The sequence below is a fragment of the Palaemon carinicauda genome, chromosome 15, assembly GCF_036898095.1.
Source record: "Palaemon carinicauda isolate YSFRI2023 chromosome 15, ASM3689809v2, whole genome shotgun sequence".
Classification (NCBI taxonomy): Eukaryota; Metazoa; Arthropoda; class Malacostraca; order Decapoda; family Palaemonidae; genus Palaemon; species Palaemon carinicauda.
This window is the reverse complement of record NC_090739.1, coordinates 22,680,789-22,704,709: the sequence shown is the minus strand read 5'-3', so window position 1 is coordinate 22,704,709 and position 23,921 is coordinate 22,680,789. Positions and strand designations below refer to the sequence as shown.

The 23,921-nt window shown below is 44.1% G+C and overlaps 2 protein-coding genes across 2 annotated transcripts in view; one reads left to right on the top strand and one right to left on the bottom strand.

Moving 5' to 3' along the window:
• Positions 1 to 23,921, bottom strand: part of LOC137654514 (hypoxia-inducible factor 1-alpha inhibitor-like) — a 127,174-nt gene that overhangs the window by 31,542 nt on the left and 71,711 nt on the right. Inside the window, exons 4-5 of the mRNA XM_068388210.1 lie at positions 5,802 to 5,947; positions 4,116 to 4,286 (exon numbers count right to left, since the gene is read on the bottom strand). Of these exons, the coding sequence (XP_068244311.1) occupies positions 4,116 to 4,286; positions 5,802 to 5,947 (317 nt within the window). The remainder of the gene's footprint in view (positions 1 to 4,115; positions 4,287 to 5,801; positions 5,948 to 23,921) is intronic.
• On the top strand, positions 8,416 to 15,209 carry LOC137654791 (uncharacterized). The gene is made up of 3 exons (XM_068388746.1): positions 8,416 to 8,729; positions 8,859 to 10,252; positions 15,191 to 15,209. The coding sequence occupies exons 2-3, from the start codon at positions 8,964 to 8,966 to the stop codon at positions 15,207 to 15,209; spliced, it is 1,308 nt and encodes a 435-aa protein (XP_068244847.1). The 5' UTR covers positions 8,416 to 8,729; positions 8,859 to 8,963.

Sequence of the window (23,921 nt, the reverse complement as noted above, 5' to 3'; positions counted from 1 at the left end):
ATTAGACAAAATGAGCCAGTTACTGGCCCATCTTACGGGTCTAATGGAAAACTTTCACAAACAAGGCGAAACAAAGGAAGCGAAATTCAAGAGAGCTCCATGAAGCGACCCAGAGACCAAGACCTGCCGACATGCTCCAAAACCAATCCCTGGAGGTATGCGGAGCTTATGCCGATTTTGGACGGAAAACTCTACATCTCAGAGAAGATGGGAGCTGTCCCTTTAGACGAAATCCAGTTTTGGCCAAGCTTTAACGCTCTCCCTGATTGCTTCATTTGACTGAGGCATGAACCAACGTCAGAAAAAGAGACGGAACCGAAGGAAGTCATGGTTCTCAACCACGATAAGGCACAGGTTCTCTTGTCAAGTAGCCTGAGAAAGGCGGGTTACTCGGTGTTGAAAGTGTTCGCCCTGAGTAAGAGACACCCTACCTTTCTTGCTCCTGCTTCAATAGCATTCCCCTTTACGTGGAAGGCATTTAAATCGGTTGCCAAGGCAGTGGAGGCAGGCAAACCATGCCCTGCACTTGAGGAGTGCAGGCCTCTGTCACTAGCCTTGCCCATGCAGAAGGATTGGAAGGAAGTTCACTTAACCTTTTCAGTAGGGAAACTGGACGCGGACATCGCTGGACAACAGTTTAGCAAGAATCTCCCTAAACTTTCTGAGTTTCACTCAAAATCCGTTTTAGCGGCTGTCAAGCCTTTAGACCAGGGCAAAGCCACACTGAACCAGGAAGGCTTCTGGGTCTCGAATATTTCATGGAGAACCATGTACTTACCCTTCTGGGTGGTCAAACCAGGCATAGACAGCCTATTAATGGCCCCCCTTCAAGAGGGTGTGCTTCAACTCACGTCTCTCTTGCTCAGAGTGGTAGTTCGGACAAGCTGCCTTTGGATGATTTTCATCATCAGTATCCAAGGGGTCGTCCACCTCCAGGCACACGTCCTGAGCCTTGGGTAGGTCAGGGTTGTCAACAGTGTTGCTTGAGGGACCCGCCACAGGGGACCTTCTCTGTGCCTCAAGCCATACGAGCTTCCCTTGCCGCAGTGTTCTTGGGTTTCATCTTGGTGTCTTTCTACTCCCTAGGCACAGGATGTTCCCCCGCACGAGGTTTTCGAGACACCCAACCTCTGGAGGAGGTAAGGAAATTGCACGCTGGTCCCGAGGCACTACCTCAATTTCTTGAGGATTGAAAGGATGGACAGTTATTTCCCTGTGCAAGCCTAAGTCCCTACTTGTCCTAGGGCCAATGATGTCGGCGTGAGGTGGAGTTACGCCTCTCATCCTTCCCTTCTGCCTCTTGGTCATGGTTTCCCTTACCTTCACCAGGGTAAAGGGTAGGTTAGCCATGTAATATTCAGAAGATCGAGGACCCTCGGCACACGATCAGGATGGAGGTGATTTGCAAGCCTTGTCCGACGTTGATCTCCTTCTAGGATCTAGACTCTCAACGGACGAACTCGACGAAGGTTCCAAAATAATCCTAGGGGTCGCTCTGACTGGAACATTCGATGGTTGTGGAAGTGGAGGAGCCACACCCAAAGACTTCTGCTGCCGGATGAAAAGAAAAGTGCTCACCCTTGCAGGAAGCTCAGAACCTCTAGGTAAGTCATGGGCTTCCCTTGGAGGTCTAGGAGGAGAACGTCCCCTGGGGGATCTCTAGAGGGAGCCTTAGTCGACACAGGGGAGAGTCTCTAAGGCAGAGGAACACATTCCTTCAATAGATGGTCCGGCTAAATAAGAACGTCTGCGAACCTATTAGGAAACTCTTTGATACCCTCTGGAAAGGGTAAGAGCATGTCACTAGAGGTGGAAGAAGCTGGAGGCAGAGATGAAGGTGTTGGTACAGCACTTGCTCTCGGTTCTGACATATCCGCTCGTGAATTGTTCACGGAAATCGTCGATTTGCTCGTAAAATCGCTAGTTTTGCACGTCATCAAACATGATTCCCGAGCAGAAGTGCTTGCAACAGAGGCTCTAGGAGACACACTAGAAGAGGAAGGTCTAGCGCTTTCCTGCTGCCTCAAAGAAGCACCTACGTCCGACAAAGTTGGCAGAGAGAGCCTCCTAGTAGGGATAACCCTGCACGTTGGAGAACGTGTCACAGCGGGACACGTTTCCAAGTGTCGCATAGGCGAATGCTTTACTAATACTCCCCAGGCGGTGAAAGGCACTACAGGTTTAGCCAGACACCTGTCTGAGGGATGGTCAGTCTCGTGATCAAGTTTGGTCTGAGGTCGTTTAGGTGAAGGTTGGGTTGAGGGGCTACACACTGATAAGCTGCGCGAACGCCTACCTCTACCTCTAGACGAGGAACGTCTAGACCTGGCGCGATCATGAATGAGCTATTCATGAACGGTCAAGAACGGCGTGAGTGTCGTGACTGTCTAGCTCACGAACGTGAGCGTCGGCCTCGCGAATGTGAACGTTGCCATTGCGAACGGGAGCGTTGTCCTCGCAAGCGCGAGTGCGGTCCTCGTGATCTAGATCACAGAGATCTAGAACGCGAGCGTCTGGACTTATGATCGTGCAGAGCGTGATCGCAAGACTTCTCCTCATGAAGAGGAACGCCTCTGAGGAGAGCGTTGAGACCAAAGGTCTCATGAGCGTGAAGCTCTAGAGAGCATGAGCACCATCCAGAAGAAGAGCATTCAGATCATGATGACCTACGATCCATCTGATCTTCCGATCGTCGCAAGTGGTGATTAAGGGAAGAGTATCCAGAAGGGCGAGGCAATGCTCTTCCTTTCACGCTGCTAGTGGTAGGAGCGCTGGTCCCCGGAAGATCAACACCTGCAACCGGCAGGTTCCTGTAGGAAGAAATAAGGATTGGAGATTACAGGATGACAAGGTCCCAGGATGGCGAGTTGGGTCGTTATCAGCAGGGGGCCGTTTGAGAGGCAACCGCGAGCGATCACCTCGTCCACGCGTAGAAGGTCCAGGAGAAGGCGATAGATGTACTTCGCAGTTCCAGAGCGTGAGATGTTGATGGCTCTGGAGAAGGGTCCTTCCTTGCATGAAGGACACAGAGTGGGCGTTGGTCTCCAACGATGACAGGAAGGTCCCGCACAAGGTGCACTCGGGCCCTGGACAGGTTCGCATGAAGGCGACTGAAGAAAAAATATGCACATCTGAAAAGAAAATGAATATCGAAAAGTCCAATGACAGTCTAGAGAGAGAGGGGACACACCCGATATTTACCGAGCCAAAAGAAAAAGTGACGTACCTCACAGCTGTGAGTGTATATAGAGGTAGCTGGGTACCCGCCAGCCCCCCCCTGCCTACCCACTCAAGCGGTTATGCAGGATTGCCACCTCGCACTTCAAGTCTAATGGCTACCTTCCAGCTTCGCCGAAAGAGAATCCAAATAAATAATGGAAGGTTTGTCAGTATAGGAACAATTGTAAAATTATAAACAATTTATCTTATTGTCAGTAGTAATACAATAAACATGCAAATATGCAAAATAAACATGAAAATACAGGTTATAGTAAAATATATGCGAGAAAAATCCCGTATACAGCTACTGAGCGAGAACCGTTGCCTAGTACCAAAGGGGTTAAACTCAGGGTTATTAAATATAATAATGCAGTTAATACAGTTATCTATTTCAGGTAAATTACAGTTCATTTAGTTGAAATATGAAAAGAGTTGGGGACTTGAGGTCTCCATTAAATGGACTTACCATATATTCTTTAGGAAATATTAGTTTTATATCAGCAATTTTGACATCTGCGACAGCTTTCTTAAACTAAGTAATCTCGGAAAACAAGAGTTGAGTATGCATATATTCCACTATGCATAAGTATAAGCAACATAAAAATTTATGCTAAGAGAATTTTCTGTTAAAATAAAAAAAAAATTGGATACCAAATAATTAATGACACAATTACATGGTGAAATTTAGTTATACACCTTTCCTGTAGTGAAAAACCTCACTAATGTAAGCAAATCTTGTCAACTTTATATTTTATGCATCAAACACTTTGAAATGAATATCTCTCAGATCTTGAACCCACTCATTATAATCTCTAAGATTTACCATAATGTAAGCAAACTATACCATAAGATATATACATGCTATATAAATTAAGATCTGCAAACAAATGACTTACCTTGTACCAAAAATTGACAGAAACAGTGTGGCCAAGATTTGGCAAACTTTCTATATGATGCCACCAATACATAGGTATGTACAACACTTCCCCAGGTCCTATGACAGTCTCCCAACCTTGCAGCTGATCAAGCCCAGGGAATTTTTCCAAATCTGGCATGTCAAAGTCAACCTGTATGGAAGTAATTTAAAGTTAGTTCTAAAATTATTTTCTATTAGTGGCAACTAGAGACTTGTTGACAAATAAGTCATTAAGTAACATATCATACAAGCTCAATACACTAAGTGATGATAGCTGGTAAGATAATTCAACACAACCACTGTATTTACCAGTGCCTCTTTCCAGTTGGAACAGGAGGTTTTACTAACAGCATGAACCAAAAAAATACTTTTCTTTATTAAAGAATCTGTAGCTCATGAATTCTATGAAGTTTCTTCAAAATAATCAAATTTAAATAAACAACTACTCATGAAATAATTTTTACTCAACCCACAAAATAATTAGTGTAGTTGGCATATGAGAAACCTTAATTACCAAGAAGTTAGCAAAAAAAAAAGGAATTTAATTTTCAAAGGAAAAACAAAAAATAGATAGGTAATAAAGGTATTAAAAACTATATACAGTACAGTATTCATAAATTCTTCTAGCCTTTTAAACAATGAAGACACAAATAAATAAATAATACATTTTCATTCCATAGTCTACTTTTGATTTATTCAAAAATTATCAATCTTAATTTGTATAATTTTTTCTAGATTTCTCCTTCGCAGTTCATCATTTACTTCTCAATTTCTTTTACTAACTATGATACTTTCTTTATTGGGGCCTTGGGGTTGTAGCATTCTGTTTTTTCAAACTAAGCTTGCAAGATAACTTATAAAAATGATAAAAATATCCTGATTTTGGTTATGTTCAATGGGAGGAAGGTCTGGTGCTATATACTGTACTACCTTCATTCATATAACCGAGTCATATCCATAGCATTTCATTTTCAACCTATGGGTTATACAGTGTTAAACCCAAGAGGTTCAGGGTCTTGTACAGTATAGTGAAGTGAGGTCTTTTCCTAGTTGTAAATGTAAAGGGGGTTAATATTTTATCTTCAATCTCATTCTACCACAGGTATACACACCTGACCCCTTCAGGATGGAGACATTACAGTCATTGTGGTAGTCCATAAGGAAACAAAACTTCCTGGTATCCTTAGACCACCAAGAGGCATCCCTTTTCTTCTCAAATAGTCTGACATCAAGACTATATCTTTACTTTGTCTGGACAAGTAAAGTATTTCAGTATCAAGCACTGCTTCAGCCAGGCTGAATCTCTGCAAATCTCTGGAAATACTTTCACTTGCTGCAGGCAGGTAAGCTATTTAATTTCCAAGCACTATGCTTTAGATTAACTGTATCCCTTAGGAATGTCTACATATTCTGTGTCTAATGTGGTAACCTGGCAGTTTCAGTTCTTTCTCCTTTTTGTCCCATCTGAGTCTTCAATTGTGATTCAGTGATCCCATTAAACTACTTTAAAATTACGGTACAGTATTAAAAAAAATACATAAGCATGAGTGGAATTAGTGGTCTATGCAATATATGAATACAAATCATTCAAAAAAATTGTTACAGTGATGTTATCACCAAGTATAATACACATTCTATCATTTGCAAAACTCACCAAGCTTCATACCTGTGACTGCCTATCATGTGGATGATATACTGGATGAGGATACAGGCGCTCATAGTGTTCAGGGGCAAATAATATGCACCTCTTACTCCCAATTAGCTGACAGAAAAAATTTTGTTGTTCGTCATAATGTACTGGTGTAATATTACCTGAAAAAAAAAAAAAAACTTTTTGTTTGATATCAAATTTACAGAATAAATATTCTCACAAGTCCAATGGTATAATCAATCTACACAAGGAAATACTCTCCAAAGACAACTGCATGCTTCCCTCAAAATTACAATTTTTGCTGTAATTTCTTAGGCATATCCTTGTTTCTCCTAAATACAGTATAATAATTTCACTTCATTAATCTTTCATACAAATCCTGAACAATATATTATACTTATTCAAACGCATGAGCACTCTATCAACAAAATCCTGGACAATCATGATATTTACTTCTTAGTATGACTCAGAGAAGTAAACTACTGAATTTTCTTTTATATTATATATATATATATATATATATATATATATATATATATATATATATATATATATATATATAGGTAGTAGGTTGGCCTAGGCACCAGCCGCCCGTTGAGATACTACCGCTAGAGAGTTTTGGGGTCCTTTGACTGGCCAGACAGTACTACATAGGACCCTTCTCTCTGGTTACGGTTCTCTCCCTTTGCCTACACAGACACCGAATAGTCTGGCCTATCCTTTACAGATTCTCCTCTGTCCTCATAGACCTGACAACACTGTGATTACTAGACAATTCTTCTTCACCCAAGGGGTTAACTACTGAACTGTAATTGTTCAGTGGCTACTTTCCTCTTGGTAAGGGTAGAAGAGACTCTTTAGCTATGGTAAGCAGCTCTTCTAGGAGAAGGACACTCCAAAATCAAACCATTGTTCTCTATTCTTGGGTAGTGCCATAGCCTCTGTACCATGGTCTTACACTGCCTTGGGTTAGAGTTCTCTTGCTTGAGGGTACACTTGGGCACACTTTTCTATCTAGTTTCTCTTCCTCTTGTTTTGTTAAAGTTTTTATAGTTTAAATGGGAAATATTTATTTTAATATTGTTACTATTCCTAAAATGTTCTATTTTTCCTTATTTCCTTTCCTCACTGGGCTATTTTCCCTGTTGGGGCCCCTGGGCTTATAGCATCCTGCTTTTCCAACTAGGGTTGTAGCTTAGCATTTAATAATAATAATAATAATAATATATATATATATATATATATATATATATATATATATATAAATTTATATATATATATGTATATATATACATATAGTATATATATATACAGTATATATATACATATATATAAAACTAGAAAAACTGTAATATCAGGAAGAGCTGTCACCTCAATACTGAGATCTTTGTTTCCTGTAGATATCTAATGATATTTTCTGGGTCGAACCTGTGGCGCCCGGTGAAAAGTCCTTCTTGTATATCTTTTCTGATAAAACCTTCCAATTATACCAGAGAAAGATAAAAGCATGGAATGCTGAGGTTACAACCCTCGCGCGAGCACCTTTTGGGTGTCGTGTATAAAGCAAAGGCGCGTGAAATCCACTATTCACAGGTTGTCTTCCATTTAGTTAATTCCTTCGTCAAAGGGATGGGCCGATACAGAGGCCCTAGACACACCCCCATCGCCGCACCACCCACGCCACGACGCGAGCGCCATCTGAACAACATCCTTCTTTTTGGAATACAAAGTGTTGAATTGTTTTGTTGTGCTCTCGGTCTGCGTTCAGCGGGTTCTCCCTCCCTCACCTCTCCCCCTCTGGGTGGATGATAACTTACGAGTTATTTATTTTTCGTGACTTTTCAATTGTTAGCGTTATTTTGGTCCGTGTTTCGTCCTCTCCCCGTTACGGCTCGGGAGTAGTTATGAACGTTTTCCACTCCGCCTTGAGTTATACTCCTCCATGAGGGATTCTCAATAACTTTCGTTCTATTGTTATATTTATATTGTTTACTACATGGGACGGGCTTCATATTGTTTAGATACGACCCTCCGGTGGCCCTTACTTCGGTCTCAGGCCACGGCCATATCCACAATAACCTTTGTTATTACAACTGTGTTTGTTATTCACAATAATTATTCAGGACCTTTCTTCTCCCTCCGGCCTCACCGGAGATCGTAAATACGCTTTACTATAATCTAAGCTTTAGTCTTTAGCTGCGGCTTAGCTTTTATCTTTCACAATTGAATTATTAGCCACAATTGAATTATTCAGGGCATCTCATTATCCTCCGGCGTCACCGGAGGTCGCCCAAACACTTCACTCTTATAGTTGCCTTGGCTAATTAGCTAAGGCTCCTTTACTCAGGACATTTCATTACGCTCCGGCCTCACCGGAGCTCCGGCTTCACCGGAGGTCGCCCATACACTTCACACTTATATTTGCCTTGCCTTTAGCTAAGGCTGGTGTTTATATTTATTTTAAGGGCATGTCACTGCTTCCCCGACCCTTGGAGGTCGGCAGATTGCTTTAAGCTAATTATCCTTATGTCATTAACAGACATTGGGTGCATTACAAATATACAGACAATTGAATATTAAAGTGCCAACAATGGTATGGGGCGGTATCAACTTAAAGTTTATATTCAGTTGTTTGGTCAATGCAATATGGGTGCTTAGGTAATTCAGTGAGTGCCGGAACTCTAAAATAATAGGTTTTTTATCCCTTATCAGAGTTTCAAGCAACACCAGACTCATGTCTCCTTTCTTTTACAGAAGGCCCGTTGTACTGCTGAAGGATGCTCTGCCTCGTTCAGCGACCCCGTTGGGCATGACCTCTGCCGGTCTCATGCTCACTGCTCCATTCCCTTTATCCAGGAACCGGGACAGGCCCAATACCCAGTGTGGTTCCCGGATTTGTGCTCGTTCTGTTACGAGTTGTCGTCAGTTCTGCTGAATGATGATGTAAGTGGGTTTTCCCTTTGTTCCTTATTTCTCGTTGACAGACACTAATATAGACATGAATATGATATACACAGTATATTTGGGAGGGCAAACCCCCTCCTCCATCACTAATCACTGCAAATCTTACAGGCCGATGATGTCTCTCTTCGGTCAGCAAGGGCTACTCTTCGTCCGTGGGTGTCGGGCTTTGGCAGGAATGCCCCGTCTGGCGCACCCTATCTCCTCGATGGGGATATGGCCTCCCGTCTCTTCCCAGGCTCGACTACTGCTGCAGTCTCCCCTGACCTTGCTGCCCCTTTAATTGAAGAAGTCAGGGCTACCATTTCCGTGGAGGACGAACCCCTCGTACCGATGGACATGGCGGGTCTGGATATAGACGTAGAACCCAGGGACGAGCAGGTAAGTGGTGCCGAGTTGGTGGAAACCCTTTTCTCTCCTACTCCCTCTCCTACCTCTTCCTTTCTAGGTTTTGATAACTCTAAGGCTTCTCCTCGGGATCCCTCTGCCTCCGTACGACCCAAGGTGAAGCCACTTCGAACTTATAAGACTTCAGCTTTGCCAGTATCAACGTCACCGGTCCCCGGACCCTCGACAGCTCCTGATATTCATATTGCTCCTCGTAAAACCACTACTCCTAAGAAGTCTAAGTCTACCAAATCCAAGAAAAAACCAACGGGTGACTTTCAGGTACCCTGGGCTGATCTCCTCCCCATCCAACTGATCAAAGGATTGGTCAGGGATCAAGTTCAACATCACTCTGGTGCAATAACAGAGATTAAGGATATGATGGCTACTCTGATCCGCGCTGGAACTCAGTTTCCTCCCCCTTCTGCCCCAGACGCATCGAAGCTGCCGCCCTTCGATAAAAACAATCCTTGGCGGTTTGCTTTGCATGCTCCATTCGTAGATGGCTCCCTAACTCTGGAGGGCATGGGCACCCGCCCTCTAGAGGACCTGGAGTTCTATCCCCCGGGCCTAGCATTCCCGTTCAATGGTTTTGTACGGTTAAAGGAACATGCATTGGTCCGTATGGACAAGGTACCGAAGGAAACGGTCATATTTCCAAAAGAGCAGGCCCAGGCTATCTGGGCCAGAACACTATCAGAGTGGGGGTGTATTAACTCCAAGCTCACCCCTCACAAAGGTTCCTACACTATTTTTACGACAGCGGCCTCCATCTCTTTGCCGCTCATAGACAAAGTCACAGAGCTGACTATACAGGCCATCAAAGAAGGCTCTTCCATGCCTGCTCTCAAGGAGACGGACCCCACCTCTTTGCTTATTCCGGGTTCCTCGGCAGCCTGGGATGCTGCGGCCTCTACCTTCACGGTGGGGAAACTAGACCCGGACTGTGCCTCTACTCTTTTCTCTGAGAAGCTTCCAAGATTAATAGAGAGTCTTCTCAAAACTGAGTTCGAGACCCGTACTAGACTTGCTAGGTCCCTCCAATCCATCACCTCTATGGAGTCCCTAGCATCTCTTTACCCAGAGGAAACACTGTTCAGAGTCGCCACAAAGAACCAGCTGCTATCCTACCAAATAGATCTCCATGACTTCTGGTCAGCTCGGGTTAGTTGCAGGAAGTTCGTTCTGTCGGAGGCCACCATCAGGCATGAGCCGAACAGACTGATAGCTTCCTCCTGCTGGGGTAAGACCCTCTTCCCTCAGACCGAGGTGGATAAGGTTCTTCAGGACGCAGCGAGGGCAAACCAGAATTTGCAGGTAAGGTGGGGTCTCTCAGCCAAAAAGAGGTTCGAACCCCAGACACACGTTCTTCAAGAAGAAGCAGAGGTTTAGTCCTTACAAGGCGGCCCGGGGTACCTCGTCACCACAGCCTTCCGCGGCCTCGACTTCTCGACAACAGGCGCCTCCTCAGCAGGTAGTCTACCTCGCTGCTCCCCCTGGTACACAGCCCAACCCCTCTTGGATGCCCTCACCTGCATACAACCCTGCCTACGAATCCTCTGGTTCCTTTCGTGGATACCAAAGAGGGAGTTCCAGAGGTAGAGGACAGTTCCGCCAACGCGGCGGGCCTAGAGCAAGGGGTTCCCGTGGAGGGAGGGGCCCTAAATTCACTCCCTCCCAATGATGTGATGCCGGTAGGAGGGAGACTTTATCACTTCCGGGATCATTGGACCTTCAGTCCATGGGCTCACAGCATAATATCAAGGGGCTTGGGTTGGAAATGGTCACAGGGATCCCCTCCTCCACCGGTGACCTTCTTCCAGAGACCCACTCCCATCCTGGAAGAGTACACTGCGGAGTTACTCAAGAAGAGAGCAATCAAGCGGGTTCGATCCCTGAAATTCCAAGGCCGCCTGTTTACAGTCCCGAAGAAAGACTCGTCGGCGTTGAGGGTAGTTCTGGACTTGTCGAAGCTCAACTCTTACATCCTTTGCGACAAGTTCCGTATGCTGACTATCTCTCAGGTACGGACCTTACTTCCCCGTGGGGCCGTCACCACCTCTATCGATCTTACCGACGCCTATTATCATGTCCCAGTAGCTCGAAACTTCTCTCCTTACCTAGGCTTCCGTCTCGGCAAGAGAGCCTTCGCATTCAAAGTCATGCCCTTCGGTCTCAGCATTGCCCCCAGGGTATTCACGAAACTGGGGGAGACGGTGCTCGAGCAACTCAGACACCAAGGGATACAAATCGTCGCCTATCTGGACGATTGGCTCATTTGGGCCCAGTCGCACCAGGAATGCAACAGAGCTACGTCGAAGGTACTCCATTTTCTCGCCAAACTGGGCTTCCAAGTCAACCTCCGGAAGTCCCGCCTACAACCATCAAGCCTCTTCGAATGGTTAGGCATCCGTTGGGACCTCTCAAAGCACAAGCTCTCCCTTCCTCACAAGAAGGTGAGGGAGATAGCTTCCAAGGTCAGGAACTTTCTCAAACACAAACAGGTGTCCAGAAGAGCTTTAGAACGAGTCCTCGGCCTACTCCAGTTTGCCTCACTGACCGATCTCCTATTAAAAGCCAAACTCAAAGACATCAATCGAGTTTGGAGAAAGAGGGCGACAATACCTTTAAGAGACAAGACCTCGAAGATCCCCTCTGTCTTGAAAATGAGACTACAACCATGGTCCGATCGGAGGAACCTCTCCAAGTCGGTTCCTCTACAGTTCCCCTCTCCACAAGTGACAATTCATACCGACGCGTCTCTGAGTGGTTGGGGGGGTTACTCCCAACATCAGATGTTTCAGGGCTCTTGGTCACCCGCCATGAGACAGTTCCATATCAATGTTCTCGAAGCCATGGCGGTGTTCTTGACCCTGAAGAGAATCTCCCCTCCGAGGTCGACCCACATCAGAGTAGTCTCAGACAGTACGGCCGTAGTCCACTGCCTCAACAGGGGGGGTCCAAATCACCCAACCTGAATCAGGTCCTGGTCACTATCTTCACCTTGGCAGCCGACAAAGACTGGTTCCTGTCAGCAACTCACCTAGCAGGAGTCCAGAATGTGATAGCAGATGCATTATCCAGGACGAGCCCACTGGAATCGGAGTGGTCCCTGGACATGCACTCCTTCCGGTGGATACTCAGGCTGGTTCCAGGTCTCCAGGTAGATCTATTCGCGACCCGACTCAATCACAAACTCCCATGTTATGTGACACCGAACCTGGACCCTCAGGCTTATGCCATGGACGCATTAACCCTGGATTGGAACCATTGGCAGAAGATCTTCTTATTCCCTCCAGTGAATCTTCTACTGAAAGTCTTGCACAAACTCCGCTCCTTCAACGGGGCAGTAGCTTTAGTGGCACCTCACTGGCCAAAGAGCAGTTGGTTTCCTCTCCTCCTCGAGTTGAAACTCCGTCCCTTCCGGATCCCATTCCCCAAACTGACCCAGGTGGTCCAAACTCGGACTGTGTCAGATTCCTCAAGGATAGCCAAAACCCTAACTTTGTGGATTTCATGAAGTTTGCGGCACGTAGGGACGCAAACATCGACCCAGATAATGTCCTCTTTATAGAATCAGACAAAAGGGACTCAACGATTCGCCAATATGATTCGGCGGTTAAGAAACTAGCGGATTTCTTAAGGACTTCAGACCATTCGGTTATGACTCCTAATTTAGCCATCTCCTTCTTTAGGTCCATTTTTGACAAAGGCCTAGCAGCTAGCACTATAACCACCATTAAGTCAGCTCTGAGGAAAGTCTTCCTGGTTGGGTTTAACATTAACCTGGCGGAGTCTTATTTCTCATCTATTCCAAAAGCATGTGCTAGGCTTCGACCTTCGGTTCGTCCTCAAAAGGTCTCTTGGTCTCTAAATGATGTCCTCAAACTGGCCTCCGACACGGACAACGAATCCTGCTCTTATATCACTCTTCTTAGGAAGACTTTATTTCTAACAGCTTTGGCCTCGGGTTCCAGAATCTCAGAACTAGCAGCTCTCTCACGAAACTCAGAGAACATGGATTTCCTCCCTTCAGGTGAGGTACTTCTTTCACCAGACAGGGCGTTCCTAGCTAAGAACGAGGACCCCCAAAATAGGTGGTCCCCTTGGAAGATTATTCCTCTTCTCCAAGATACTTCTCTATGTCCGGTCACCACTCTCAGGGCCTTTTTAGCCAGGACTGCTACCCGATCGTCTGGCCCCTTGTTTATCAGAGAACAAGGAGGTACCATTTCCATACGTGGCATTAGGCAACAGATCCTATACTTCATTAAACAAGCCAATCCGGGATCATTTCCCCATGCTCATGATATCCGATCGATAGCTACCTCCATCAACTATTTCCAGAATATGGACTTTGATAACCTTAAGAAGTACACGGGTTGGAAATCTCCTATGGTCTTCAAACGCCACTATCTAAAGAACTTACAGGCTCTTAAATACCCAACGGTTGCAGCTGGGAGCCTTATCTCTCCCCATTGATCTTTTGTTCTTCCTTTCATCCATCTCTTCTCTTCTCCCTCCTACCCGCCACTCGCACCACGACGCCGCTTCCTTGGTGGTTCGTTAGCCCTAAGTGTATTACATATTAGGTTAATATGATTGTAACTATTATTGTTTTCCGTTGTTATAAGGTTGGGATATTCTTAGCCATGTCAGTTTTGTTGCATGTTTTCCTCTGATACTCAGAGGTTTCCTGGTTATCATGTTTGTTTATCCTTACTCTCACTATGCCCTGTGGCTAGTTTATATTTTATGCCTACTTACCTTAATTATATATGATTTTCTTTACATGGTGTTGTTTCTCTCCCCTTATTAAATTAGTAGTTATTGTTGGGCTTGGAAGGCATTCTCTGGTACATTTTCACCGGGCGCCACAGGTTCGACCCAGAAAAGGGATTTTGACGAAGGAAAAATCTATTTCTGGGGAGAGACCTGTGGCGCCCGGTGAAACCCTTCCCCTTATTTTACACGATCCCACCCTTTCCTTTCCAAGCCATCATGGCCAATACAGAAGGATGTTGTTCAGATGGCGCTCGCGTCGTGGCGTGGGTGGTGCGGCGATGGGGGTGTGTCTAGGGCCTCTGTATCGGCCCATCCCTTTGACGAAGGAATTAACTAAATGGAAGACAACCTGTGAATAGTGGATTTCACGCGCCTTTGCTTTATACACGACACCCAAAAGGTGCTCGCGCGAGGGTTGTAACCTCAGCATTCCATGCTTTTATCTTTCTCTGGTATAATTGGAAGGTTTTATCAGAAAAGATATACAAGAAGGACTTTTCACCGGGCGCCACAGGTCTCTCCCCAGAAATAGATTTTTCCTTCGTCAAAATCCCTTTACTGGGGGTATCCACACCTACATGTCTGATGTGGTGCCATTGGCTTGGGTTAACAACATTGTCAGATAAAAAAAGGGCATAGTTGAGTTAATGATCCTGACAGGAAATCCTCACTTGATAGTGGTAGAAAATAGCCCTATAGTAGGGTAATATCCTTTCTGATTGAAAGTGTTTACCTGCTGACTGTACTCTTGTAACGATTCAAGCTGCCCTTTATAAAACACAAGTAACCACAAACAAGAGAAACATACTTTGCATACAGGAGTGTAGTTTATAAATGTGCAAAACTTAGAGAGTTAGCTTCTGTGGAATGTCTGTGTTGTTCAGTATATAAAGCAAATAAAATAAAAATACAATTGTTTTTGAGAGAAACGTGAAGCATTATGCAGGCATTTGAATTTTCATATTGACAGAAATTGACAAGATAACAGTAGTGTGAATTAGCCTGGCTGTGATGAAATTCTATGCTTGTGAAGAATCTGTTTATTCATCCAGTAAGTGTCAGCATGTGAAAATGAAATGGTTTCTCATTCACCGGAAGGCACATCATTGTACTGTCCATATTAAGAACTCTAGTCCTGTAACATTATTGCATTCACCACTTGACTCTGACTTTGACTTCTGCACATCTATTCCAAGACACCAAGATGTCACCAATCTCATCTCCACTGGGTTACATATTGCAGAATAGTATTGAAATTTTTTTAATTGCAGAATAACAAGTTCAGGATAAAGAGGCCTACAGAGAAGATGTAAATAATTCCTTGGTTGAGTTTTGGAAAAAAAATTGAGCATTAACAGTTTTCAAGTCAACAAATGCTCATTGTTCTTTGGCCCGCAGCCCTGTTAAAAGCTGTATACAGATCCATCCACATTGTATAATCTATTACATGTTTTTGTATATGGAACCCATATGAGTGTCCAGCATGTGAATGTTTTTTTTTTTTAAAGAAATTTTCAGTCTAGTTATTGTAGAACTGAAATGAAGAGGAATACTATTTTATTTTACAAAGGAAATTTCCTTATTGAAGTATGTGTCAGCCTTTTTTTCATATTTGTAATAAACTTTTTTTTTTTGTCTAATCGTGGCCAAGAGAACATCTCAACTATTGGCACCTGTTTTCGCCAGTTCTTTTGACAGTGGATTAGCGCATTATAATTATTTTGTACATTATTAATGCTAGGGTGCAGTGACGGTGCCCTGCATCAGCAGGGATCATATGTTAAAATTTCTAACAAGTGAAGCTAATTCAGAACAAAACACTGTGTAGAGATTTAGTCAAGTAGAGGCAAAATAAGATAATAGCTTGTTATGCTTGGAAATTGGGACACTAGTCAGGTTTTTTGGTGTTGGCCATAAAGTGTCATTTTTCTTGCCTGAGGTCCCCAAAGACAGAAGGGTTTGTTGACCCAGGACACTGCAAAGACAGTAAATGGACCTTTCAGTGAAAAGTAGAGTAGAGGCGTGTTGCAGATGACATTGTTACATATCTTTTATTGGAGAAGATTATAGTACTGTAAATGTCTTCCTCAAGGAAATTTTTTGTCAGTGGCAGTTGGAAGATGAATGGGAACAAAGCCTCTAGCGATGGAATCATTGATTTCTTTTTTTAAGAAAGGATCTTTGAACCCAAACACTGAGATATAGTCTTTGATCACAACAATGTCAACATATGGAGGAGTAAAGGACACAGAATCTCTCGCATTGCTGTTTATGCCCACGTAGATGGTGGATATCTAATGTAGTGGTGGTGTTGCTTGTTGAGATCTTTGGACCACACAGGCAACAACAATGTACACCCTGTTGCTTTCATCAAGGTACACTATGTAGATTTCTGTAGCATGGCTTTTAGGAAGTTACTATACTGTATATGATATTTAGCCATCCCTTTTGAGTGTAGCACTGAGGATAATAAGCCTTTAGTTCATATATTACATAATTTTTTTTTCTGATGTAAAGGTGAGAATGTAGTGACAGGTCAGATGTGTAACATTGTTTTACAGTCCCTTTGATCATTACTGAAGCAACCTGTCAAATTACATTTGAATTCATCCCAAATATTTACGCTTAAGTTGGTCTTTATTTATATTTATATATATGTTGATTGACTATTTAGAGGAAGGATTCCTCAAGAGTCTATGCATGTCTAACCAGGATATTTATTTTTTTTTCTCTCAATTGTTCAAAATAAAAATGTCTTTCATTCTTTTAAACAGTAAGCGTTTCTTTCCCCTACATAATCGGTTCCCTTCTCAGCCACCAATTTAGAATTTTCTTTGAAAGGTTATTTTTTTCCTCTCCTAATGTTCAATTACCTTTAAATAACAATGATTTGAGGTTTACTTAAATAAATAAGTACGAGAACTCTGGCATATATAATGTGCAAACTGCAGGGCGAGGTAGGACACAATTACATTCTAATAGACATTTATTTTTAATAAATGACTAAATGGAAAACGAGTGAAACGAATGTAACATGTTAAAGGAATTACACGTACAACATATACAGAAAATGTTTTTCCCTCCCTGAAAGGGAAGAAATGATGAGTGCCACTCTAAAGCTGAAAATTTTGATAAATTTTCCCAATATAAATTCTGTAATGCTGTATACTATCAACACTGTGTACTACGTATACAAGGCACAAGTGTTATCTGTATAATTCCATACCTGAGATTTTGAACAGTCTTAGTGTCACCATGGTTGCACTCACTTGAAAGGTATCGCACTGGAAGTGTCAACACCTTTTCACCATAATTGATAGTCCCAATCAATTAACTGTTCATCGCAGCACTAGACGACAGGTTTTAATACACAACCTGCCGCCATCACATAATGCTTCAGTTCATTGACTTGCTTAGCGTAGTGTTTGTAGAACACTCTGGATGATTTCCATCCAGTATATGAGCAAAGACGCTCAAAGTCCATGTACTGAAAAAAGTTCAGTGATGAAGCAATTTTCCTCGGATCATGACCTGCGGGTGTACTGTCAGGATCCGCTCTGCTAATAAAGTAGGTGAGCTTCGCCCTCAGTTGTTTTAGGGATAAGTTTGATCCTGAGGTTTCTCCTTTGAAGAGCTGTCCTCCCCTGAAGTCTGAAGTTCTACGAAGATAGACCTTTAGACACTCTACTGGACATAGAGAGACATCTTCCTTCAGAGGGCAGATTCTCCAGGGACCCCATCTTTTAGTGGGTAGCTCGTTCATGGAGAGAAAGGCTGGATCAGGAAAGAGATTCAGTTCTCCCACTTCTGTGAACTGAATGTGGCCCTCATTTCTTGATAGGGCTACTATTTCACTAACTCTAGCCCCCGAGGCTATAGCGAACAGGAAAATAAAGTTCTGGGTTAGATCCTTGAGAAAACAATCTTCATTGTTCACGGATGAAGCATAATGTAGGACCTTGTCCAAAGACCATGAGATGGGCTTCGGATGACTGCAGGCCTAAGCCTAGCGCATGCCTTCAGGATCTTGTTAAAGATTTCATTCGTCAGATCCACTTGAAAGGCAAATAGCAGAAGTCTAGTTAAGGCTGACTTACACGTAGTTATCGTGTTAGCTGCCAGACCTTGATTATGAAGGTGGATAAAGAAGGACAGACAGAGGTCTATTGAAATTTCTTTTGGTCCCTTTGCTTTAACAAAAGCAACCCACTTTTTCCAAGACGATTTATATTGTCTTCTAGTTGACTTAGACTTGTATTCTTCTAGGAAGTCTATATTGCCTTCTGAGATCCCAAATCTTTCCTTAACCGCTAGGGCGAGAAAAACATGAAATGAAGGTTTTGGGTTCTCTGTGATGAATCAGAGACAATTAATTTCTGAACCTTTTAAGATAGTGCTGGGTTCAGTACAAGTGCCAGCCTCAGCATTAGTTCCCTCACTAGAGGGAACCAATTGCTCTTGGGCTATTTGGGAGCCACTAGAGCTGCTGTTCCTTAGAATGATCTCAGCATGTTGAAGACCTTCAGCAGGAGATTGGATGGAAGGAACAGGAATTTCCAGGACCATCCATTCCAAACTAGGAACATGCTGTCCGTCATCTCCTCTAGAGGGTCCTCGTATGGGGCTACATATCAAGGTAGTTTCTTGATGACGCTCGTCACGAAGATGTCGATCTGCAGTTCCGGGACTTGTTCCGATCTGGAAGAGAATAGGTCTGCGTCTGTGGACCATTCTGACTTTTATTGGCTTGAGCATGAGTAGAGAATCCACTGTCACATTGCGGATCATTCGTAAGTGAACTGCTGATAGGTTCCATCTCTTTAGGTAAGGGATGGCTAATATCACCTAGAATATATGGGACGATCTCGAGCCTTGTCAGTTCAGACATCTCACTATCACTTCGCTGTATGAAGGCTGATCTGCGTGGAGAGAGTTTCCCCAACGTCAACAGGACTGCCATGGCTTCCAAAATGTAGATGAGAAGGGCCTTGAACAGAAATGACCAAGTCCCTTGGCCTTTCCTCTGATGGGAGTGAAATCCCCGTTCTTCCATCGAGGCATCCGTGCGGATGATCTTCGATGGTCGAGGTGGTTGCAAGGGAACGGTCCAAATTAGGCTCTTGGCCTTCGACCATGGGTTGAGAAGTGATCAAGGGAAGACCGATATCGGTCATTTTAGATCTCTTCGAGCGTTTGATGCGTATCTTCTCCAGACTCCTGACGCATCTTTCAGCTGTGCTCTTAGCACTGGGTCTGTTACTACTGCGAACTGGAGAGAGTTCAGTACTCTTTCCTGTTGGCGTCTTGAAATACTGTCGGATTACATTAGTCTCTTGACAGACCCTGCAATCTCCTTCTTCCTCCCTAAGGGAAGGGAGAGACAATGTGACCTCAGGTTCTAATGGTTTTCCAGCCATTGAAACCTTTGAGCTGGAGAGAGTCGAGACTTCTTGAAGTTGATTTTGCATCCCAGATGTTTCAGGAACTGGGTTACTTCTTTGGATGCTTGCAGACCAGCCGCTTCAGGTGCGGGCCAGTCATCCAAGTACTTTGTTACCTGAACAGTTTCTAGGCATGGTTATTGCACGACTGCGTCCGCCAATTTCGTGAAGATACTTGGGACTATGTTTAGTCTGAAGAGTATGGCTCTTAGAACATACTTTATCTTCCGTAACTTGAATCCTAGGTAGGAGGAGAGGGGGCGACTGACTAGAAGATGCCAATAGGCATCTGTCAGGTCTATCGAGACTGTGAACGCCCCTTTTTTGCAATAGGGTCCTTATGTGTAGAAGGATTAACATCCTGAACTTGTTGTTTCTTATGAACTTGAGTGGCGACAAGTCCAGAATGACTGTGAGTTTTCTTGAGTCCTTCTTGGGAACACAAAACAGCCTTCCCAAGAATTTGATGGACTTTGCTTTCCATATAACCTGTATGCTTCAGAGCTATGGGGTATACTCTTCTAATACGGGGTTGGAGTGTTGGAAGAGTTGAAGAAATGATGGTGGAGACATGTCTAGTTTCCATCCTTGTCCAATCTTGATTAGGCCTTGGGACCAAGGATCGAAGGTCCAACGATCCTATTGGAGCCTCCCTCCTACCAGAAGCGTCTCTTTTCTTCGATTGATCAGAAGGTTTACCTCCTCAACCACCTACCTGGAGCACCACGGTCATAGAAACTGTGGGATGTTGTCGAGCAGACCGAGGAAAAAGTCTAGACTTCTTCGTCTTCCTTTTAGGTTGGGGACCCACATCCGGGGAAGACTTCCTCTTTGAAGAGATGCCCCACTCCTGGAGAAGGTTCCTATTCTCCGTGGAGGCTTTCTCGACTACCTCTTTGACTACTTCGCTTGGAAAGAGGTCTTTACCCCAGATGTTAGAAAATATCAGCTTCCTGGGTTCATGTTTCACTGTTGCAGCAGCAAACACGAACTCTCTACAAGCTCTCCTAGCCTTCGTAAAGGCATATAGGTCTTTTACTAAGGTGGCCATATGCATCTTGGCCAAGACCATGAGCATGTCTGGGGTACTTCGTTGGGCTGCACATATCTCTATGCAGTTTTGTAGGGATAAGGAGGCCGCAAGTCTCTCCTTCGTCTCTTGTTCCTTGCACAAGAGGAAATCAGAAAGATTAGGGAGATTCTCGCTAAACTGTAGTCCAGCGATGTCCGCCTCCAGTTTCCCTACTGAGAAGGTTAAGTGGACTTCCTTCCATTCATTCTCCTGCATGGGCAAGGCTAGTGATAGAGGCATGCACTCCTCAAATGCAGGGCATGGATTGCCTGCCTCCACTGCCTTGGCAACCGATTTAAATGCCTTCCTATTGAAGCAGGAGCAAGAAAGGTAGTGTTTCTTACTCAAGGCAGACACTTTCGACACCGAGTAACCCGCCTTTCTCAGGCTACTTGACAAGAGAGCCTGTGCCTTATCGTGGTCGAGAACCATGACTTCCTTCGGTTCCGTCTCTTTTTCTGACGTTGGTTCATGCCTCGGTCGAATGAAGCAATCAGGGAAAGCGTTAAAGCTTGGCCAAAACTGGATTTCGTCTAAAGGGACAGCTCCCATCTTCTCTGAGATGTAGAGTTTGCCGTCCAAAATCGGCATAAGTCCGCATACCTCCAGGGATTGGTTTTGGAGCATGTCAGGTCTTGGTCTCTGGGTAGCTTGAATAACCCTCGGGAGGCAATGAGTGGAGCTTCACGGAGCTCTCTCTTAAATTTCACTTCCTTCGTTTCGCCTTGTTTGCGAAAGTTTTCCATTAGACCCATAAGATGGGCCAGTGACTGGCTCATTTTGTCTAATAGAGAGGTAGAAGGTGGAGACATCGAGGCTAACGGCTCCAGGGCCGGCACAGATGGAAGGAATTCCAACACGACATCGTCATTTTCTTCCATAGGTGCCTTCCTGCCCTCCGTCTCGATGGCAATCTGGACGCAGGAAGGTGCGAGTCGTGTTTGGGGCACCACCATTTCACTACTCGCTTTCGGGAACAGTAAAGTACGCATCCTATCGTTAGCTAGGTATGGTCCCAGAGAGTTCTTCTGGAACCCTCTTACCCATTTGCGTAGTTTCTTACGTGCTGCATCCCTAGACTCCATTGACTTGGGATCATCAAAACATTCGGTTACTAAGGTCCGGCAGATATTGCAGACTTGGGCGTCCCAATATTGCAGGGATTCGGTAATAATATTGCAGGGGGCATGAGACCTGCATGCTTTATGACCGTAACAGTACTTACTCTTAAGATTGCAGAAGACTGCATCGCATTTCATCTGGGGTTCCTCCTGTAAAGAAAGGAAAACAGAATGAGTATACGATTGTTTATCTCACCTGATAAACAATATGTAATTAGTCATATTTTAATTATTATAGCTTAGGATAGTAAGCTAAAAAGTAATAGTAAAAGACACATACTTGTGTATCCCTCGCAACCAATTGCTGTAACCTCCCCTCAGTATTAAAAATGGTATTTTCATTTTAAAATAAATTTTTAAATATACTTACCTGGTAGTTACATATATATAGCTTAATCCCGCCGATTCGTCGCACGCACGGCATACATTCAAAATTCGCGGCGATCGCCGACAGGTGGCCAGGTGGTCATACCTGTGCGCCCTCTAACCAAGTACCTGGAACCATTCCCATTTGTCCTCAGAAATTACATGCCCCTGTTTTCAGAGGGGAGGAGGCAGGGACCTTTTATGTATGTATATTCAAAAAATTATTTTAAAATAAAAATACCATTTTTAAATATGTAACTTCCCAGGTAGTTAGATATACATAGCTGATTGACACCATTGGTGGTGGTTTAGAAAACCGCAACCCCGTCGGGAATTCGTATAATTATTAATCGCTACAAATTAGCTGTACCAATAATCTGGTTCCTACCTGATAAGGAAGCTGGCTTCATAGTTATCCTGCCTCATTTGCCTGCATTCCTTGAGAGACCCAGCGATCCACCCAAGTGGCTGTAAAAGTCCTTGACCTTAACATAACTAGACCACCACCATTGTTATCCTGGCATAGCCATGGACAATGATCTGACCACCTGAGCCAAAAATACACTAAAAACACACACCATAAAAACTAACTTAGACTTGCATCCCAGACTGGAAGGTTGCAACAACCTTCACAGACAACCTATGATATCAAGTTCAAGAAAAAGGCAAGGGTATATAATAAAAGGTTATAGGTTAGAGGCAGTAGTACCTTCTCCAACTACGACGCCGGAGGCAACATACGGACCCAGGGAACAACAATCCTCATATTGGGTCTGTACCTCTTTAAGGTAACAATCTGCGAAGACTGACTTACTTTGCCAGAATGTCGCCTCCAAAATTGATTTCATAGACTTATTGTGTCTATAAGCCATAGAAGTCGCCACAGCTCTTACTTCATGTGGTTTGACCTTAAGGATTGGAAAGCTTTTCTCGTCACAGTTCTGGTGAGCTTCCCTTACTAAATCCTTAATAAAGAATGCTGGTGCATTCTTTGACAAGGGTAACGAAGGCTTCTTTACCGAGCACCAGAGGTTATTTGCCTGTCCTCTCAGGTTTTTGGTCCTCTGCAGATAAAATTTTAGGGCTCTCACTGGACATAGGCCTCTCTCCTTTTCCCGTCCTACTAAGTGAAATAACCCTGGAATGGTAAAGGATCTGGGCCATGGTCGCGAAGGATTCTCGTTCTTGGCGAGAAAACCTAGCTGTAGAGAGCAGACTGCATTATTATCTCCATTGAAGCCCACCTTTTTGCTAATGGCTTGCAATTTTCCAATTCTCTTGGCTGTAGCCAACGCAACCAGGAATAGGGTCTTCTTAGTAAGATCCTTCCATGAAGCCTTGTCGAGAGGTTCAAACCTGCTCGAGGTTAAAAACATCAGGACTACATCAAAATTCCAAGAGGGGGTTGGGTTGTCCTTCCTCTTAACGGTCTCAAAAGATCTTATGAGGTCCGAGAGATCCTTGTCTCCTGACACGTCAATATGTCTGTGACGGAAGACGGAGGCTAGCATGCTGCGGTATCCCTTGATGGTTGATACTGCAAGCTTCTCTTGTGTTTTTAAATGCACCAGAAAATCTGCCAGTTGAGTTAGAGAGGTACTGGAAGAGGAAATGTTGTTAATCCTGCAACATTCTCTAAGCACGTCCCACTTAGATTGGTACACCTTGATTGTGGACGTCCTCCTAGCTCTCGCGATAGCTCTTGCAGCTTCCCTCGAAAAGCCCTTTGCTCTTGCCAGCTTTTCGATAGTCGAAAGGCAGTTAGATTGAGAGCGAGGAGATTTTGATGGTATCTCTTTATGTGTGGCTGTCTGAGTAGATCGTTCCGACGCGGTAACGCTCTGGGGGTGTCTATAAGCCACTCCATTACTTCTGTGATCCAAGGTCTCATAGGCCAAAACGGAGCTATCAGGGTCATGCGGGCGTTGTTCGACTCTGAACTTTTTCAAGACTCTGTCTAGGATCTTGAATGGGGGAAAGGCATACATGTCTAGTCCTTCCC